This window comes from Talpa europaea (assembly GCF_964194135.1).
Source record: "Talpa europaea genome assembly, chromosome: 7".
Taxonomy (NCBI): domain Eukaryota; kingdom Metazoa; phylum Chordata; class Mammalia; order Eulipotyphla; family Talpidae; genus Talpa; species Talpa europaea.
This window is the reverse complement of record NC_140074.1, coordinates 3604108-3623323: the sequence shown is the minus strand read 5'-3', so window position 1 is coordinate 3623323 and position 19216 is coordinate 3604108. Positions and strand designations below refer to the sequence as shown.

The following is a 19216-nucleotide window of genomic DNA, read 5'->3' as shown; positions in this document are numbered from 1 at the left end:
CCTGTAGCCATGCATTTTGATTCTCCCAAACCATACTGTGAACTGTACCACATTGTAGATGTTCCTATTCTCCACACAGCAGCATCCAAGATCTCGTCCCATCGTTGTATTTACATAAGTGTCCTAAGTGCTTTGCCCTCCAGGGTATGCGGCCCATGTTGCACTCCCCTGCCCTTAGTGAGTCCCTCTTGATTAATTCCGTCCTCTGCTCCCCCAAACAATGCTGCCATGTCCGCCCTCCTCCTGTCCCCTCATGCTCTGTGTGGCCTCTGAGCTGTGTTCCCAGAGCTGTGCTGGTGGTGGTGGGGGTTTGAAGTGCTCCCCAGAGTGCCTCCCCTGCACTGCTCCCTGTGTCGGGGCCTGTTGGCCCGTGCTCTCGCCCCCGACATCGTCTTTGTCTTGCTGGCCCGTGTGAGGAGTGAGCACTGGGGCCTCGATTCCTTGCACATTTCCTCTGAACACTGGAGCTGCGGACTCTCTGGGAAGGAGCGTGCTCACCGTGTGGGCCCCTCTTGTGACCTCCTGTGTTCTTGGCATCTGTTTCTGTTGGGTTTTGTCTCTGTGCTTTGCTTTGCCTGAGTTGCTTGCATATTTTGGACCTCAATCCCTTGTCTGTCTTAGACATTGCGCGTTTCTTCTTCCAGCTGTTAAACTTGTCTGCGGCCTTCATTGTTGGATGGAAATCTTTCCTCTTGATGGAGTCAGCTGACTAATTTTAGTCCTTTGGACACTGCCTCTTGCATCTTGAGAAGCCCTTTCCTGCTCCAAGATGACAAAGCGTGTGTTTTACACATAGCCGTCCGAGTCCCCTTGTGGAAGTGGAGACCCAGCTCCCCTCCCTCCCTGCAGGTTTGGGCACCTTTCCCGTGCTGATAATTCAACAGTCCTTGGTCCCACGATTTGGTGTCACCTTCTGTCCGTCCCCACGTGGCTGTTCCTTAGCTGCTCGCGGGTCTGTTGCTGGGTTGATCATCTGTGCCCTTCCTCGCCACGCTCTGTAGCCGTGACCTGACGGAGGGCCTTGATGGCGGAGCACGTGCGTTCCCCTTGCGTCATCCTCCCGTCTTTGTTCTGTTACTAGAGTCACAGTGTTCTCCATAATGGTCTCGCAGTGTCCTGTCAGGGGCGTTCCGAGCAGGAAGGGACAGGGGAGTTTAATGCTTGGTGAAAGGGTGACTGGCCCATGTAGAGGCATGAGAAGGGGCTGTATCCCACTGGCCTGGGTTATTGGGCAGGATCCATCCATGAGGGTGTACCACCCCAGCTTTCCCTTTGGCCACCCTACAGCCCCTTCAACCCTCCCTTTCTCCAGACTGCAGATCTCCCTCAGGGTGGGGCCTCAACGCTGGGTCCTCAGGGTCCCCAGCTCTCCTGGCTCTGCGCTTCTCACCTGGTATTGTCGCCTCCTCCTCGCATGATACAGTGGAGGTGCTTCAGGCTCTGCTCGAAACCTTTTTTTATGTGCAGAAACTTTGCCAAAAAGATTTTGTAAGAAAGTGAAAAAGGCTGCTGTTTGTAGTTGGCTGAGGTAGTGCTTCCTACCTCCTAGTGATGCCTGGGGCTCCAGCTGTGCTTTGAGAACCTAGAATATTCCTTTAATTACTTTTTGTCTGTTCCCTTAGGAATGATGTATTTAAAATCCACTGGTTGATGGCGGCCCTACCTTTCACCAAGTCTCTCTCGTTGGTGTTCCATGCGGTATGTGCCAATATTGTGGGGCTATTTGTAAAATGATGTACAGTGCCCATATGACCAGGAAAAACAAACTAGAGGACGTGATAGATTATGGGAAGGTAAAGATGAAAGAGCGTCTTTCTCATGAAGCCTCCAGCTGCCATGGGGGTAAATCACCACAGCTCCTCAGACCAGACCTCAGACCGTTTCTGGTGTCACCCACAGACCTGGCGTTCCCCCGTCTCCTGTTTCTGTGGTGGTGCTATTGTTTATTTTTGTTACTTCTTGAGATTAGAGTGCCACCTACTGAATTGATCCCAGCACTTCCGGTATTTTTCTAAATATTCCCTATGTTCCCATCTGAGTTGAAGTTCAGTGCTGACTTCTCTTACTGGGAGGAAACGGGGGCTCTACAGATTGAGACATAAGAATTGAGCTTGAGCTTTGACCGTTTAGCCCTTGGGAGCGAGTCCCTAGGGGTCCCGGAGCACACTTGTGAGGGTTGGTCTCCAGACCCCTCCTGCACCTCAGAGGGTGCTGGGGGAAAGGTGTCTCCAGCTCCAGCTGCAGGGAGTGGCAGGTGTTCAGACAGCTCCCCATTCAGGGCTCCTTGGGGAGACGGGAACCGTATTGATAATGACGGGTAAGATGTTGGAGGCACTGGGAGTTCTAGGTGGCCATTTGTGAGAGAAGAACAAATTGAACAAATTGAGCCTCACCTCGCCAGGAGGCATAAGGACGTGCCGCTGAAGCCTGTCACTCGGCGGCTTCGAGGAGCTCTGGACTTGCAGGAGGTTTTCAGAGAACCCTGTTGAGCTGGGTGACCCCATGCAGGTTTTTCACGGGCCTGCTGTTGTGTGGGCAGCAGGGGCAGGAAGGAACGCGGTGCCCGGCAGGGTCCCGAAAAGACCCGTGGTGCTCTGACCTGGGCTTTGTTAAGAAGAACGTAGGTGAACTGAGATGGTGGTGACTCTGAAACCTGCCGCCAGCTGTCTTGGCTCCCTGGCATTTGCGCGCGGCTCACGCTTGACTGTGACTCGGCCAGGAGGCATCGGGTCTTCCCCTCACGAGGTTCTCCACTGGCGCGTGCCCCGTGACTCACTGAGACTGTTTGTTGCAGATCGACTACCACTACATCTCGTCCCAGGGCTTCCCCATGGAGGGCTGGGCCGTCGTGTACTACATCACTCACCTGTAAGTGCCCATGGTCCCTGACAGGTGCCATACTGGCAGCAAGTGGGGGAGCCAGCAGGAAGAGGCCTGCCCTGTGGGTCGCCCTATCCTCCCTGGCAACCTATGGCAACCTATGGAGGCTGACATAGGCCCCCCTGGAGCACTGCAGTTGTCCACGCTTGTGGCCATGCTCCTTCCTGCAAGGGGTGCCTCCCTGTGGGGGTTGGCTGCCTGGGTTTTGGAGTGTGGAGCTGTTTGCATGCCCAGAATGAAGTGTTGCCCACTTCAGGCGCCTCCTGCCTTGTACGGGCAGCACATGAGAGAGTGAGCACTGAACTCGGGCAGGGTCTGGAGAGCCCACCGGCGTCTGCATGTCTTCTCTCTTCCAGCTTGAAAGGGGCGCTGCTCTTTATCACCATCGCGCTCATAGGCACTGGCTGGGCGTTCATCAAGCACATCCTTTCTGATAAAGACAAGAAGATCTTCATGATTGTCATCCCGCTCCAGGTACAGGGCCCACCCACATCTGCTTGTCCTGCTCTGTCGGGGCTCTCAGCAGGCGCAGCTTCAGGCCGATCCAGGAAGAGGGGTGACTCGCCCTTAAGCCCCAGCTATGGCCATGGTGGGGGCTGAAGACTGGGATTCTGATTCTGACTGAGTGGGACGCTGGTCGTAGCAGCGTCCCACTCAGTCAGAATCAGTTAAGCACCATGGGGGTGCTTAACTCCCAGTGATCTTCACGCTGGCATGTGGACACCCATGTTTGTAGAGAGCTGCTGAAAACTGGGGGGTGCATGCAGCCTACCTTCTGGGTCCATTTATTTTTGTTTTTTAAAGATTTATTTATTTATGCATCGAAGAACTGGGGTATAGTTCAGAGATGTGGGGGGTGTGTGCGAGGATTCACCAGAGACAGTGGGGACAGAACAGGCAGATCTACTGAAATACACTGCTGAGGGGAGCAGCGGGTGAGGCAGGAAAGGTCTGCTGTGCCATGTGGGTCAGCTCCCTGGCCGGGAATTGAACTCGTGCTGCAGTGACTGTCGATGCTTGACAGTGCTGTGTCTTTAACCCCTGCGCCACTGGGAGGCCCCCTCTGGGTCCATTTACCCTGTGACAAAACGTCCTTTTAGCAAAGAGGCTGAGCTGTTCGTGGACTTTATTAACAAATTATTTTAAAACTGTGAATGACACCAGTGAGTTTGCACACGGAGAATATTAAGTAGATGTTGGGTGAACATTTATTCCAGCCTTGTGTTGAGGGGCGGGGGGGGGCCCTGTGCCCTGTGTGTGGCCTGCCTCACTAGGCTGGGGCCCTCAGGAGAGGAACCTCGTCTCATGTAGAACAGTCTTAATGGAGGCAGAGCATGGAGAACTCACACGGACAAGCCCTGTGCTCTGCCTGACTTAAGAGCATATGTCTGATGAAGTTGTTCTCGTCAGCTGGTCTCACATCGGGGGCAAGGGGTGAGGCAGGCCCTCAGCTCAGCCCACTCAGCTTTGGAGATGGCGGGTCCACATTTCCAGCACAGCCACCTTCGTGTCCCAGAGTGGGAACATGTCAGCATTGAAGGAATGTCCTGACCAGTGGTGGGAGGAGTAGGGTGATCGCCCAGGTTGGAATGATCTGGACAGTTTTTGGTAGAAATGGGCCTGGCCTACATGTTGAAAGAAAGAAACAGGACAGAGGCCGAGAGGTACAGCAGAGACAAGGGCACCTTTTGTGGAGTGCAGACAGGATGGCAAGGAATTGGGGGTCCCGCCTGCTGAGCCGAACCTGGCGAATTCACCGGCCGTCACTGTTCCTTCCCTCACGTTTTCTTCTAGCCAGGAATTCGGGAGCAGCTTAACTGGGTGACTCTGCATTGTCTCCTGGGCTGGGAAGACCTGATTCAGTGGTGTGGAAACAGCTGAGGCCACCTCCCCCCCTCTCTCCCTCTTCCTCTCTCTCTCCCTCCCTCCCTCCACCCCCGCTAGTCACTCTCCCACCCCCAGTTTCCAGTGTGCTGCCTGACTCAGTCTTTACAAGGAGGCTCAGGCCGCCAAAGGTGTGTGTCCTGAGAGGGCGCCAGGTAGAGCGGTCTCCTCTGTATGCCCTTGCCTGCCATGGAGTCACAGGGCTCGTCTCTGAGCAGGCATGAGGTGGGCGCAGGGCTGCTGCTTGCTGGGCGAGTGGAGAGGGCTAGAGCTCATGGGCTGGAAGCCAGGCCATGACCGTAGGGTGGAGGCCCAGTGTCCACCCCATTAGTGTGAAAGTCCGCACTTGCTCTGGGCCTCAGCGCCTTCTCGTGTTCCATAGGTCCTGGCCAACGTGGCCTACATCATCATAGAGTCCACTGAGGAGGGCACGACGGAGTACAGCTTGTGGAAGGATTCCCTCTTCCTGGTTGACCTGCTGTGCTGCGGGGCCATCCTCTTCCCTGTGGTGTGGTGAGTCTGCCCCACCCGCCGCTGACGCTGCCCTTCCCGACCTGGCCCAAGTCACCTGTTAAAAGCACAGCTTCCTGGGGCCCAAACTGACCAGAATCTGACTCCAGGGACAGGACCCTGGGATCTGTGTCCTTATCTGGTCCCCCCCCCCCAGGGTCTGATAAGCTAGTCTGGCATCAAAGCTGGCAGTGTAGACATAGGAAGAGTCTGGAAATGGGAACTTAGTAGCAGCATAAAATAGAAGGGAGAGAGTTGAAGAAATCCCATAAATGGCCTCTTCTTGCCCAGTCGACTGGAAGGTGAGGAGGTTCATTCACCTAAAACTCGTGCTGGCTCAGACAGTCTTTCCCTTGGTGCCTTTGAACTCTACCTGGAACCCCCGCCTGCATCTTCTTGAATAATGTTGCATTCACCTGCCTGAGCTGTAATGACAGTAATTAGCAGCACCTCAGCCAGAAAAGAGACTCCCTCCCTGGAGGCCCACCTGGCTCAGCCAAGTTAGAACTCTCCAGGCAATGAAATGTCAGCTTTGCATGAAGCCATAGGTCTGCCTGCTAGGTCTGGACTGGAGAAGTCCAGGTGACCTTTTGGGGTCCGCGTTCTCCTGGGTGCCAGAGGTCAGCGAGGGTGCACTGCCTCGAGTGGTGGGTGGAGCGCGGTAAGGCGGGAGAGCAGGATCCTGCGTCTTAGTTTTTGTTCTCGCCTAGGCCCCTGTTTTGGTCAGCTAGACGTGGCCAGCAGAGGGCGGGCTCTGGAGTCTGGGCCTGAGGCCCACTTGGAAGTGCTGCCCCAAAAGCTACCCTCTGGTGCAGCAGCCTCCAGTCTGACCCCTGCCGTGCATCAGCAAGGGACACTAGGCTGCGACTCTCTGGAGCGGAGCAGTGGAGTGGAGACTGTTAGCTAATCTTTTGTTCTCTGAATGTTTTATTTTTAGGTCCATCAGACATTTACAAGAAGCTTCAGCAACCGACGGAAAAGGCAAGTCCCTCTGTTCCTTCTCCGAATCCCCAGGGCTCTCCTGGGAGCTAGAAGAGGCTTAGGACTGGGAGACCTGGGGATTGCAGCCGGGGGGTGGGGGGGGGTGCAGAGGCAGGTGTTAAGTGTTGGGGAGACTACTTGTCTTTGGGGGCTTGGTTGGTGGTGGCGGCTATGGCTGACTCACGGCAGTCCCACTCGTGAGCCTGGTTTTCTCCTTTGCAAACTGAGTCAGGAGGAGAAACCCATGTCTTGGAAGGCCAGATAGCACCTCTCCATGCGACAGGAGCTGTTACGTATGGATCGGGGCAGACTGTGCGTCAGGCACCCTTCCTGCTGATTTAACACGCTTCCAAAATAGACGTGTCGGGATTCATTTAAAGCGAGACTGGCCCACAGAGCACCTTTCAGGTCCTGAGTTTTCAGTGGTGGTGCCATGGTGCCCTTTCTGCTTCTTGATTTTTCCAGCTGTGCCTCCCAGGTTAGAAAAGAAACCGCCCGCAGATGCTTTGTGAGTTTCTAGGCCTGTTGGAATACTGTCCTCACCCACAGGTTGCTGTGGCCCCATGGGTATTTCGGGACTCAGGTGGGGAGCAGTGCGCTGCCTCCAGGCCCCTGAAGTCACCTATCCTGCAGGTAGTCAGCTCTTGAGGGCCACTCTTTCTCAGGTAGCTGCTAATAAAGTAACGTGGATTCATTTTAGAACATTTGGAAGATGGGTGATAGGTCTGGTTCTCATTTCACACTTGCTCCAGAGCTAATACCACACTGTAGTCTTCAGGAATTAAACCTGACTTCTAGGCTCCATGCCAGTGTCAGGCAAGGCCCCCATGTTCTTACTTAAAAAGAGCACTGTTCTGGGAGGCCCCTTTGGCCCACAATGATTACCCTGAGATGCCTGCCATGGGCCGAGGCTGCTGGCACTGCTGATTCCGGGCATGCCAGGCCCCAGCCTCCGAAGCAGTGGCAGCAGGCCCTGCCTGCTCTTGTTTCCTTTCAGGGCCTGGGGACCAGCTCCTTCTTGTTTTTTCTTTTCCTTCAAAGGCACCGATTCCCCTTCTCCCTTCAGAATGTCCTCTGCCATGAATTCTTCCCAGTGAGTGAGGTTTAGGTGGGAAGTGGTTTGCAGGGAACTTTCGCTTACAGGCTCCATAGCGTCCTCGTGCCAGGGAGCTCTAGCGCCGACCCCCCTTCGTGGGCCGGGTTCCGGACATTATACACAGAAACAGAATTGTAACGAGGTGCCCTGCCACAAACAGGAAAAGCCGAAGGAGAAAATAAGACCCGCCCTCAGGGAATAATTTTTATTGGGGGTTATTCTCGTCTTTCCCCCTCCCCCTCCTGGGCATGTTACGTAAGAAGCTGGTTTTATTATTTTTGTAACTTTATTATTTTTATTATTTTTGGTTTTATTATTTTTGTAGCTTAATAGTTTGGTCTTATTTTCATACACCGACATGAGATGTTTTGCTGATAATTTTTTATCTTCACGCGCTTCCACATGTCTGGATTTGTTTTCTGTTTGACTGAAAATGTTTACAATCCCCAAGAGCAGTGTTTCCAGCTGTTACCTTTCATCTGTTTTTCTTGTTGACCTTCTCCTTCCTCCTGTGGACCCCTCCAGGCCCTCCTCACCTTCTGCTGCCTCTCTTCCCCTCGCCTTCAGAGGATCGGGGTGACCAGGGTAACTGTCTCTGACTACTTTGGGAGAGACTGACCACTGAGAGACTGGCTGAGGATCCTAGGAAAGTATCCGACCAGGGATGTAGTTCCGCAGGGAAAGCCCAAGATGGGGTCTGAAGCCCCCAGCGTCTGGAGCATAGACACTCCAGCAGGGCTGCAGCCGTCCAGCCCCGGCCCGGCCCCACCAGGCAGGTCCTCGTTCTCCCACCAGGCGGCAGCATGGGGCCATCTGCCGAGAGCAGCGGCGAACTCAGGAGGTCCCCCACGTGCAGGGCACTGCTTCGCCACTCTGGGGGTGACACTTGTAGGAGAGCACACATTTCTCCTCAGCAAATACAGACCCTTTGGAAGGGGGACACGTTCAATGAATGGGGACGTCTTCTTGAGTTGTGTTCTTCACTGAATTGATTTTGAGTGAGGATTTTTTTTTTTTTTTTGTGGGAACCTCGCCGTTGGCCAGAGATCGAACAGCCTCGCAACCCAGCGCTCAACCGCTGCACCACCAGGGGAGGCCCGAATGAGGATGTTTTTGAGCGAATCCACAAATGCCTGTTTCACTCCAAAGAGGAGCTTGATTACACTGATGACGTCAGTCAGGGCAGCCACGTTCCCCAGCTGAAGTCCCTCAGCAGAGAGCTCTCAGGAATGGCACCCTCTGTGAGCCAGCCTCAGTGTGGCTGTGCGTGGCCTGGCCCAGCCCATCTTGTCTGGAAAGCGGGGCTGAGCTTGCCACTGAGCGCTGGTTCCGGCCTCCTGCGGTCGGTCCTCAGTGCTGCTCAGCTCACACCCCACTCCCACCCCGAGATCCAGCCCCTCCTCGGGGCATGGGCAGCAGCCTCTTTTGGATGCGGAAGTGCTTTGCTGACACTCTGCTTCCTGCTCTAGGGTGATTGTTCCCCTGACTCATTGCGTGACCTTGACAGTGATGTGGGTTCAGGAATCTCAGTTTCCGTGGAGTCCGGGCTGGCAGCAGTGGGCGGGGGTGTCTGTGGCTCTCCTGCCTTGGGGATTGCAGATGGAGTCCAGGTGGTGGCTTCTTCCTGACTGAACCTGAGGGCTTAAGCCTCATTTTTTCCTTTTGCCACAGACATGGCTTCCCAGGTCCTCTGTCACTGCTGCGCATGTCCTGGGGGAGGAAGCTTGGCTGAGTCTCTTGGAGGCGCCAGCTCTTGTTCCACCTGCGGGGTTCATGGCTGCCGCCGCCATGGTGCCCTCCCCTTGGCGGGCAGGCTTGGGGTTCTACACTGTTTCGTTAACCATCACTGTCCTGGTCGCCTTTTCCCCCGTGTGTTTCTGAGGAGATATCAGAGGAAGTGTCCCGCAGGACCGTAGCTTTTCCATGAGCTTCAAAAGCACTTAAACAGCAACGTGCTGGCCATGGGCCGCGAGGAAGGGCTTCTTCATCCTGAGCCATGCGTGTCCTGAGTACAGCAGAGGCCTGGAGGTGTTTGTGGGCACAGCCCTCCTAGGCGGCTTCCCTGACTAGACCCCACGTGTTCCCCTGGTGGCAGGATCATCAATGGTGTAGACGCAGAGGTGGCCAAATAGCCAGTGCCGAGCAGGCCTGGGGCTCAGGTAGCGTCACTGCCTTTTGCCTTCTTCTGGGGAACCCCTCCCATGGTCCAGGGAGTCCCCCAAGCCCCGCGTGGTCCAGGGAGCGGCCGTCTTAACTCCAGGGAAAGCTTTTGGGGAAGAAAAGCAAAGGGAGGCTGGGGGACCCCAGCTGGCCTGCTGGCCCTGCTGCTCGCTGCCCAAAGCTGGAGCAGTGCTCCCACCGGGGGCCAGGTCCTCCTACTCTGCAGGCTGACTCAATGGCACATGCAAGGCCACACTGCTTGCAGGAGACCGCAGGGTCTTGGCGGCCCCCAGGCCACCACTGTCCAGCGTCACCACCACCGTGCAGTCCTGTGGAGGTGGCGGGCCCTGTGTCACATTCAGCATTGGGTTGGTGCTGTGCCACTCAGCAGCCGCCCTCCAGCCAGGTGGTGTTCTTTTACCCACGAAGAAACTCAGGCTCAGAGAGGTTAGGCCGCTTCCGTGGGGCCCCACAGCCAGGAAGCAGCAGAGGTGGATGTACAGATGCGCAGACCCTGCAGTGTTACCTATTCCTGTTCTCCCTTCATAAGCAGGCGTCCCGCTCTGGCCCTCCTGCCTCCCTGGGCCTGGGACGCCTCATGGGGTCCAAGCCGGGCCTGCAGCAGCAGCCTAGTCAGTGAGCGTCTTGCGTGTGACTGAGTCTTGCTGCTCGAGGCCGTGTTTCTTAGCAGCGCTGGTCAGTCCATGTCCCGGGCGGCAGAGCCTTGCTGACATTTCCTGGTGGGTGCCAGATGTGTGGGTGCTGCCCTCTCCCCTCAGGGCGTCTTGCTGTCAGCATAAGGTGTGGCTCGGCGCCTGACAGCAGGGAGCTGCTGCCTGTGCCCTTTGCTCCCCACGGCCGTTCACACATGTTCCTTGTCCAGCCAGGGCCTGCCACGCCTTGACCCCTCTGTTTTCTCAGTCGCCTCCTCCCTCTACCCCTCCAGCTCCTTGCCTGTGTCTCCAGGCAGACCCCAGGGGGGCAGCAGACTGGCTGCTGGCCACTGCCAGGTCAGCTCTCTGCTGGGACGCTGCCCGCTCTGGGCCGTCCTCACCTCACCCTGCCCCTCGGTGGGTGGGGAGCCTTCCTTGGGCCTGACCTTGGCGGCCTTGCTTGTCCTGGCCTGGCATCCTGACATCTCTGGGGGGCTGCTGATTCTTGGTGGAGCTGAGGCTGCAGTTCCATCTGTCAGAATTAATTACTGCAAAAAAATTCAAAAGAGGCTTTGGGAGTGTTTCTGTTATTTAGATGGTGTAAGGGGTGGTGCTGTTTTCTCAGTTTCTCACAGCAAGGAGAACTGAGGCTTGTTCTAGAACCATGTAGTTGTTTGGGGGCCCACAGGCCACATGTGCAGGCTCCGTGGGGCGAGAGCAACTTGGGCAGTGCTGGGGTGAACACACCTGGGAACACGGGTGGGTGGCCGGCGGCCGGGCCCTCCCACAGGCAAGGCTTCAAGTCAGTGGGACTCATTTACCCGGCACTTCTCAGATTTCATGTCTCCGCTTGTGGAAGCCCCTCCCACTCGCCAGACAGGGCACTCACCTGGCGTTCAAGGAGTCCAGTGCCTCAAGGAGTCCAGTGCTGCTGTGTCTGGACCGGCCAGAGGTCGAGTGGCAGTGCTGCTGTACCCCGCTGTGGCCTGGCCCAGACCCTGGGGAGGGGGAGCAGGGTGCCAGAGAGGGCACAGGAAGGCCTTTGGTCCCCTGCCCCTCAAATTTAGCTTCTTCAGTGTTGTGTGTGTATAAGAGTGAGTGCATTGGTGCTCCCCCTCTTGAGTTTGGGAAGTAGAATTTTCCAGAAGGAGCCCCCATCCCTCCTCTCCTGGATGCCTTTGGTTTCTCAGAGCTGGTTCATGCAGATGCTGTAGTTGCTAATCACCTTGAAGGTGAACCTAGGATTCCAGGGATTTCTTGTGGAATTCTAAGCTTGATTGCCCCCTACTAATCTGCAGCCAGAGGAGGGAGGGAGAGGAAATTTGAACCTTCACCACCCACAGTCCCATTCTTAAACAGAGACTGTAATTGAATGCTTTTAAGCAAAATTAATTTGCCTCCTGCTGGAAGGTTTATGATGAATGAAAGGATTGCTAATGGGGAGGGAGCCTGCTGCCCTCTGTGGGCATCAATATTTCATGGCCAGAGGCAGCAGCAGGAAGTTAGCGGCCCAGGCTCCCTGACCTTGAGCAGCTGAGAAGATAGGACCCAGCCTGGCAGGTCTTATTTAAAGGGCTTGTTACCAGTCCGTAGTGAAAACCCAAGTGAAGTTTGCAGGATGCATCGTGGGTTCGTTGAATTCACAACCGTAGCCTGTGGGAGACTCCCTCAGATGGGGTTCAGGACCCGACCTGAGACTGATCCTAGTTGGGGGTGCGGCTCCCTCTGCACCACTGGCAGAGGTGGGGTGTATCCGGTGGCTAGGGGCTGGGCGTGTGTCTCCTGACCTCTGGTGTTAGTAGCTCCAGCAGAACCAGTTTAAAGCTGCCCACCCAGAGTGGAGTGTCCCCCACTTTGCCGGTGCCAGCCAAGTTCCCCACATACTCCCCTACCTTCCTGGCAATGGGGGAGGCCCTGCCAAGCAGCTGCATTTCCAGAAACCCCTGGGCAATACTCATCTACTTTATTTAAACTTTTTTTTTTTTTTTAAAGAGGCACATATTTTATTTATTTATTTATTTGTTTGTTTGTTTATACATGCACTGGGTACAGTCAGAAGCGCAGGAGGGTGAGAGAATTCACCAGAGCCAGAGCAGGGAGCAGAGCAGAGAGAAGGACCAAAGTACACTGCTGAGGGGAGCAGCGGGCGGCAGGAGAGGTCTGCGCGCCATGTGGGACCCTCCTCCGGTGGCCGGGGAGCAGCCGGGGATCGAACCGGCGCGGCCTGAGCTTTGCAACCCAGCGCTCAACTGCTGTGCCACCGGGGAGGCCCAATACTCATCCACTTTATTATTTTTTTTTTAATTTTTTTTTTTTTAATAGAGGCATGCTTTATTTATTTATTTATTTGTTTGCTTTGTTTGTTTTGTTTATACATGCACTGGGTACAGTCAGAAGTGCGGGAGGGCGAGAGAATTCACCAGAGCCAGAGCGGGGAGCAGAGCAGGTAGAAGGACCCAAGTGCACTGCTGAGGGGAGCAGCGGGCGGCAGGAGAGGTCTGCGCGCCATGTGGGACCCTCCTCCGGTGGCCGGGGAGCAGCTGGGGGATCGAACCAGCGCCGCAGACTCTGCAGGCAGCTTCGCAACCCAGCACTCAACCGCTGCGCCACCGGGGAGGCCCTACTCATCCACTTTAGATTTGCCCCCTTGACCCAGAGTGTGGCTTGTATAAAACTGAGGAGTTAATGAACCTTTTATTTTCTTCTTTCTTCTCCCTAGCTGCTATTAACCTAGCAAAGCTGAAACTCTTCAGACATTATTACGTCTTGGTGAGTAAAAACTATCCTAATTCTGTAAATAAACTCAGAGGAGCAGAGCAAGTGAGCTTCCAGAGAACTGGTGAAGGCCCGGAGCTGTGTGGATTTCGTGTCATAAAACTCAATTGTCTCCTTAGATGTGGGAGATTAAATATCTGAATTCATTCTTTTTAAATTTTAGTTTTAAACAGAGCTGTAAATACACATGCTGGATATTTTTGAAAATTCAGGGAGGGCAAAAGCCCCCTCTGGTCCTGACTGGGTCCGCCTCCCTCTCCCCACCCCCACCATCACCTGAGGTAATGGCCACTGAGCATCACCAGCTCTTGCCCTGGATTCTGCTCTGGCCGTGTGCCACGCGGGTCACTGTTGCTTAGACTTGCTCTTTTAATTCTTTACAAAAATGGAATCACACCTCAAACAGGGCTAGACTGGATGGAACAGGCCGCGAAAGCGCAGTACTGGGGGGCAGGACCTGTGGGAGTCGGGGGTCTGGATTTCTGGGACTCTGGAAGGCCTGGGCCTTCCAGAGTTCGCCTCTGGACTCCCAAGAGAGTTTCTGAGTCATCCACTGTCTGTGGCTTTGGCCATCACCTTGCGCGCTTGGTGTGCAGGTTCTGCTCCCGAGCCTGGCCACCCTGGGCAGGCGTGGGCACGGAGAGCAGCGCCTGCTGTGGTGGGTGGGCCGGGGTGCTCAGTTTGTGGGTCCTTTCTCCCCAACTACTGATAGCATCTGCTGAAAAGACCCTAAGTCCATATTTTCCCCAGGTAGGATAAGAACATGATGCTTGGGGTTGAAGTCAGTGTGTGTGTGAGTAGGTGGGGGGCGGAGTCACTCAGCAGTGCCAGAGGCCACGCCAAGTGTTCTGTTCTCCCGTGGGTGCAGCTCCTGCCAGCAGCTCAGTCACATAGACAGTGAAGGGCCCCTTTGGGTGTAGCCGGGCATGGGGTACGTGGCTCCCTGCAATGTTAGCGAGTTGGCACTGAGGAGCTGGTTTTCTTCAGGCAATTCTGCTTTGTGGTTTATCTGAGAAAACAAATTGCTGGAGGACGGCGGTTTCTGTCTCCCCCAGATCGTGTGCTACATATACTTCACCAGGATCATCGCATTTCTGCTCAAGCTGGCCGTCCCGTTCCAGTGGAAGTGGCTCTACCAGGTGCGGCCGGCGGCCCTGGGTGGCGCGGGTTGTGGCTGAAGGTCTTTCCAGATTTATCCAGACTTATCTGGCTGTGGCCACTGAGACCTTCGGTCGCTCTGGTCTACAGTAAACTTACCTGGCTGGGAGAGCTGCTAGATTTCATACGAAATCTAAAGAGTAGTTGCATTATTGATTTGAGTTTTCAATTTTAGAAGTGGCAAGAGGGCGGTTTCCTGCTGTCACTCAGTCTAGATGGGGACACGGTCTTTTCCTCCGGTTGTGGGGCTCGGGCGCTGCTGCAGCCGGGAACTCCCTTCTTTACCGCTATCGCCGGTGGGGCCGTCTCCTGGGACTCTGCCTTTTTCTTGTTGTTCTCACCTGGTGCTTTAGGCACTGTGGGGAACTGTGGGGCTGTCACAAGCTCTTAAAAGATACTGAGGAAGACTGGTTGAAGCAGGGCCCCAGAGCGCTCTGCAGCAGAATGCTCCACTGAGGCCTGAGCTGACTGACGTTCTAAGGGACGCGCCCCCTTGCAGGGTCTCTGGTATTTCAGTGAGTGAGTGGCCGATGGATGGATGCAGGGGGGCTTGTTTGTTTAGTCCTGCTGCTTTCTGGAGAACCGTGTTGCTAATCCCTTCGTTTGGGGTGATCTTTAAATCCACAGCTCCTGGACGAGATGGCTACGCTGGTGTTCTTTGTCCTAACGGGGTATAAGTTCCGCCCAGCTTCAGATAACCCCTACCTCCAGCTCTCTCAGGAAGATGACGACTTGGAAATGGAGTCTGTGTAAGAATCCCCCTCGCATCTCCCCTGCCCCTTTACCAGTGTGAAGCAGCTCCTTTTCTCCAGAGGTGGTACCTCCCCTTTCAAAAGAGGGCTCATGGCTTCTGGGGCCACCACCCCAGGCTGTGCTGTTCCTATGGCACCTTCAAATCCTCCAGAGTCCACCTCAGCCCAGGCATGCTGAGCCCTCGCCTATGCCTTCTAGAAGGCCACGAGCTCTGTCTTCCATGTTGGAGGGTGTTTCCTGAGGAGGGCGCAGCGTCTAACCCCACCACAGAACCAAGCACCCCCCACACCTCAGTCTGCGCCCCTCCAGGTCTCGTCTGCTGGCCACACCTGAGCACCAGCTCGCTGTTGGGAGCTGGATGGTTCTCTTCTACCTCCTCCTGTCTTTTCTCACCAACCTTATCTGACACTAGACTGTGGGAAGCGAGCCTGGCCAGCTACCCACTCTCCCTGGGGCCGCGGGCACCGGGTGATGGACTCCTCCCACCTGCATACGGCCAGGCTCAGGACTAATGCAGACTTTATCTTCCCCTTTTAGTTCTTTCAGCCTCTCCTTGGGCCCAGGCCACAGAGGTTTACCCACCTTGATGCTAAAATGCTAACTGCAGCAAGTTACACAGCAGCAGGCGCTGTTTGAACGCACATATGTGTTGGGCCCCGTGTGCTGTGTGCTCTCCGCAGCCTGGACTATTTCTGCCATCAGGAAAAGTGGGGGCAGGGAACACGTGCTTTTTGCCTTCTGTGCTGCTGCCCCCTCCTGCCTCTCATCTCATCCCGCCACTCCTCGTCTTTCAGTACGGGCTGCAAAGCTGCTCCAGCCCCAGCCAGCTTCACACACACCCCTCCACCCCCCCACCCCCCCACCCCCGTGCATCCCTTTGTCCCCAGGGACTTCAAACTCAGTCGCAGGACTGGGGACCTAAGAGCCCCACTCAGTTTTGTCTCTGTCCTGTGCCAGTCCTATCGTTAGGCCCAGGGAGAGTCTCTGGGTGTGTCGATGCCCCTGAGTGACCAATGGCAGGTACAGCATGTGGCATGTGGGTGCGGCAGATGGGTCCTGGCAGTGTCAAGCTGGTGGCTTGAACTGACTTGACTGGTCAGGAATGCCTGCCAGCCCACGGGGAAGTGTGGGACTGCGCTGCACCTGGAGCCTCAGGGTGGCGCTGGCCCGGGGTTATGCGCCTGCGGAGCGACTTTTTAGAGCGGTTGTCAGTTTACCACACAGACAGAGGCGGAGAGATGTCCCCTGTCCCTCGCATGTGGAGCCTCCCCTGCTACGAGCACCCCCAGATGGCACATCTTGCCACAGCCAATGAGGCCACATTGACTTGTCAGCACCCAGAGTCACACCTCACCCTGGGGTGGCTCCTGGTGCCAAACATAGCATGGGTGGACGGATGTGTAATGATGCACACCCCACACCCTGGGGTCCTCGGAGCTCTTTCTGCCTTGACGTCCCTGTGGGGCACCTGCTGGGGAGTACCCCGTCTTCGGTTGGCATCACCTGCTCTGGTGCCACCCAGTTCCTTAAGATAGAGAGACTCTTGGGCTCCATCCTGAGAGACCGGGGCTCACATTGGCAAAGCGCCCCTGTGCCGGCTCCTCGTGCTCCATGTCCTGGCCACATTTCAGGGGCAGACTCCCCACACCTTGGCACCAGGCACCCACAGAGAACAAGCTCTGCTGGGAGGGACCCATGGTGGGAGCTCAGCCCCCGCTCCCGCTGACAGTGCACAGCTCGGCGCAGCCTCTGGTGGTAAGAGAGTCTCTGGACGGGCCCAGAAGTTTCCTCCAAACCACTCTGTGCCCTGACTCAGGACTGACCCACTGTGGCTGGTTGTTGTAAATGTCCGCTGCTGATTAGCTTCCTTTCCAGACCGGCGACCGTAACACGCATGCTGTCCTCTTGCTCAAACTGACATACGTGTGTGCAGCGTGGAAGTTAGTGGAGGACACGACAGACGAACGTTGATTGTGACAGCAGCTGCTGCTAAGGATGACGGAGCACTTGGTGAGACTGTCCTGACAGTTCTGGAAGCGGGGACGACTTACTGTACAGAAGCAGGGAGAGGGCGAGTGGCCTGGCCAGCGTTCCGCGGCTGGCGAGGATGGGTCAGGTTCTGCGCCCAGGCTCGTCTGGTTCCAGAGCCAGCCCCTGCCCCTTCCTGAGCTCTGCTGTGGGGACGGCGACCTTTTCACTAAGCCTGAAGTTTTCCTTGCGTTTCCCTGTGCAGAGTGACGACGTCAGGGGTGATGGAGAATATGAAGAAAGTCAAGAAGGTGACCAACGGCTCGGTGGAGCCGCAGGGCGGCTGGGAAGGCACCGCGTGACGGGCGGCTCCGAGGACGGCACTGTCCAGGCCGACACTTAACTTATTAATAGTCCTACTGGTGATGGAGCGCGGGTGGCACTTCCCGACAGTGACACCACCGGGCACGTGGCTGGGAGTGAAGTGCCACGGAAACCTAATTTTTCACTCTCTCTTATGGAAACTGGATCTGTGGCTGGTTAGAGGCAGCTAGAATTCTCCTTCAGCTGTGGATGGCGGGGAGGAAGCAGGAGGATAAAAGGAAGACTTTTTAATTTATATTTCTTTTTTATTTCCATTGGGAGCTCTAAGGTGTCTGCGGTGACCCCAGGTGTGCGGCCGCGGAGACAGGGACTGGTGGGTGTCTGGTGTCTGAAGCAGTCTCAGTGCAGGGTGCGCTTGCGGGGGGGCAGGTGTTGAGGGGGGTGAGGGGACTCACCAGGAAGGGACACGAGGGCATGAAATTCAGTTCATTTAGGAAAAAAGTCACAGCCCAATGGCAGCATGCAAGCCGCCCTCGAGGTTCTCAGCCCTGCCTGTTGACCTCTGGCCCTGGCCCTGGACTGACCAGGACATGGCGACTCTGGGGGCCCAGTGGCCTTGCTGTCCTCTGCGCCTGTGATGTCCCCTTGAGGCCAGTCCCTGGCACACAGCACGGCCCAGCTGGAGGGAAGTGGGCACTAGGTCGCGGCAGGCTGTGTGGCCTGCTGGATGTCCAGAAACACATGTGGATACTCAGAAGGCATTCTGGCCCGGCCCCCCCCCCCCCCCCCCCCTGGCTAACTGGAGAGGCCCGTATCTTGTTTCCTGGTCTCCTCCGGGCCTATCTGCTTTGATATTCATAATAGGGGGCAGCAGAAGGAGTGTTCCTTGAAGAGCAGCTGGGGCGGGAGAGGTTCACGGAGTTGTGCTTGTTGAAAGGCCTGTCGCCAGGTGGCCTTTCTGAAGAGAGGGAGGAGGCTGACCTTGCCCCCGGCTCCGGGGGTGTGGCTGTGATGGGGCGGTGTGCTCTCGGGTTGGGGTCAGGGAGGTGTTGTGGAGACCCAGAGACCTCTTTCCTGGTCTGGTCCAAGCCCGGGGAGTCGCCTGAGGTGGTCCGTCTTGCCGCTCTTGGCGGGTCATTGGAGTTAATGGGGCAAGCACAGCAGGGCCCTTGTGACCAGGGTGGGCGAGGGCCTGCTGGGCTGTCCCGCTGTGGTTTTGGTGCCTGGGCCTGAGACAGGAGCCTGAGTGTGGCTGAGTCGGTTCTTTCAGTGCCAGGTGAGAGGCTTGACCCCCGGCGCCCGCCTGGGCTTGTCAGTGAGCTGCACCTGCAGGGACGGGGCCTCCTGGGCGGTCGCAGTGGTGGTGTCTGGTGGTGGTTTCTTCCCTCTGGCTTGGAAGGGTCAGTCGGAAACCACAGGGTTAGTTGGAAACCACAGGAAACCCTCAATAGCCTCGTTTGGGAACCTGAAGTGTCTCCCCTGAAAGCAGTTCTCCCTCTCCATTGCCATCTCGCTTGTCACCCCCCTGTGAGGAAGTGGCATGCTCGAGCCCTCACCAGGCTTCTGCTGCCCAGCCCGGCTCTGAGCAGCGGCGCCAGAGTCAGCTGGCACTGGGGTCAACTGGCACCCGGGAGGTGTTGCTGCTCACCGCCCTGCAGACCTTGGAGGAAGGGTCGCTTTGCCGTCCCCTTTGTGGGAGCAGAAAATGCACCCTAAGTATTTCAAGTTGTGAGACAGGAGAAGGAAGTTGCAGGGGGGATGAGACTGTTTTTAGGACTCTGTTTTCCTGCACACAAACCCCACCCCAGCACCGCAGAACTCCTCACGCTGAGGCCAGGCCACTGCCACGCTTCCCCCCCCCCCCCGCCGGGCTGCCCCACTGCACCCCACCAGCAGGTGTTCCTGGCAGGCCACAGAGGGCTGGGCAAGAGCAGGGGCATGATGAAGCCGCCCTCTGGAAAGGGTCTCCACGGAGCTGTCCTCATTTTAACTGCTGGGAGCGGAGGAGTGGAGGAGGCAGGTGGGGCGGCCGCACCCTACCCGAGCTTTGCAGGTGGCATGGGAGGCAGTCCTT

The 19216-nt window shown here is 56.3% G+C and overlaps 1 protein-coding gene across 1 annotated transcript in view; it reads left to right on the top strand.

The window, feature by feature from the left end:
* The window catches only part of GPR107 (G protein-coupled receptor 107), a gene marked incomplete at both ends in the record, with an annotated part of 38444 nt that extends 21264 nt beyond the window's left edge, over positions 1–17180 (top strand). The window contains 9 exons of the mRNA XM_084237312.1: positions 1623–1698; positions 2795–2868; positions 3237–3354; positions 5147–5277; positions 6212–6255; positions 12884–12933; positions 13995–14078; positions 14725–14846; positions 17084–17180. Of these exons, the coding sequence (XP_084093438.1) occupies positions 1623–1698; positions 2795–2868; positions 3237–3354; positions 5147–5277; positions 6212–6255; positions 12884–12933; positions 13995–14078; positions 14725–14846; positions 17084–17180 (796 nt within the window). The remainder of the gene's footprint in view (positions 1–1622; positions 1699–2794; positions 2869–3236; positions 3355–5146; positions 5278–6211; positions 6256–12883; positions 12934–13994; positions 14079–14724; positions 14847–17083) is intronic.
* Positions 17181–19216: the final 2036 nt, after the last annotated feature.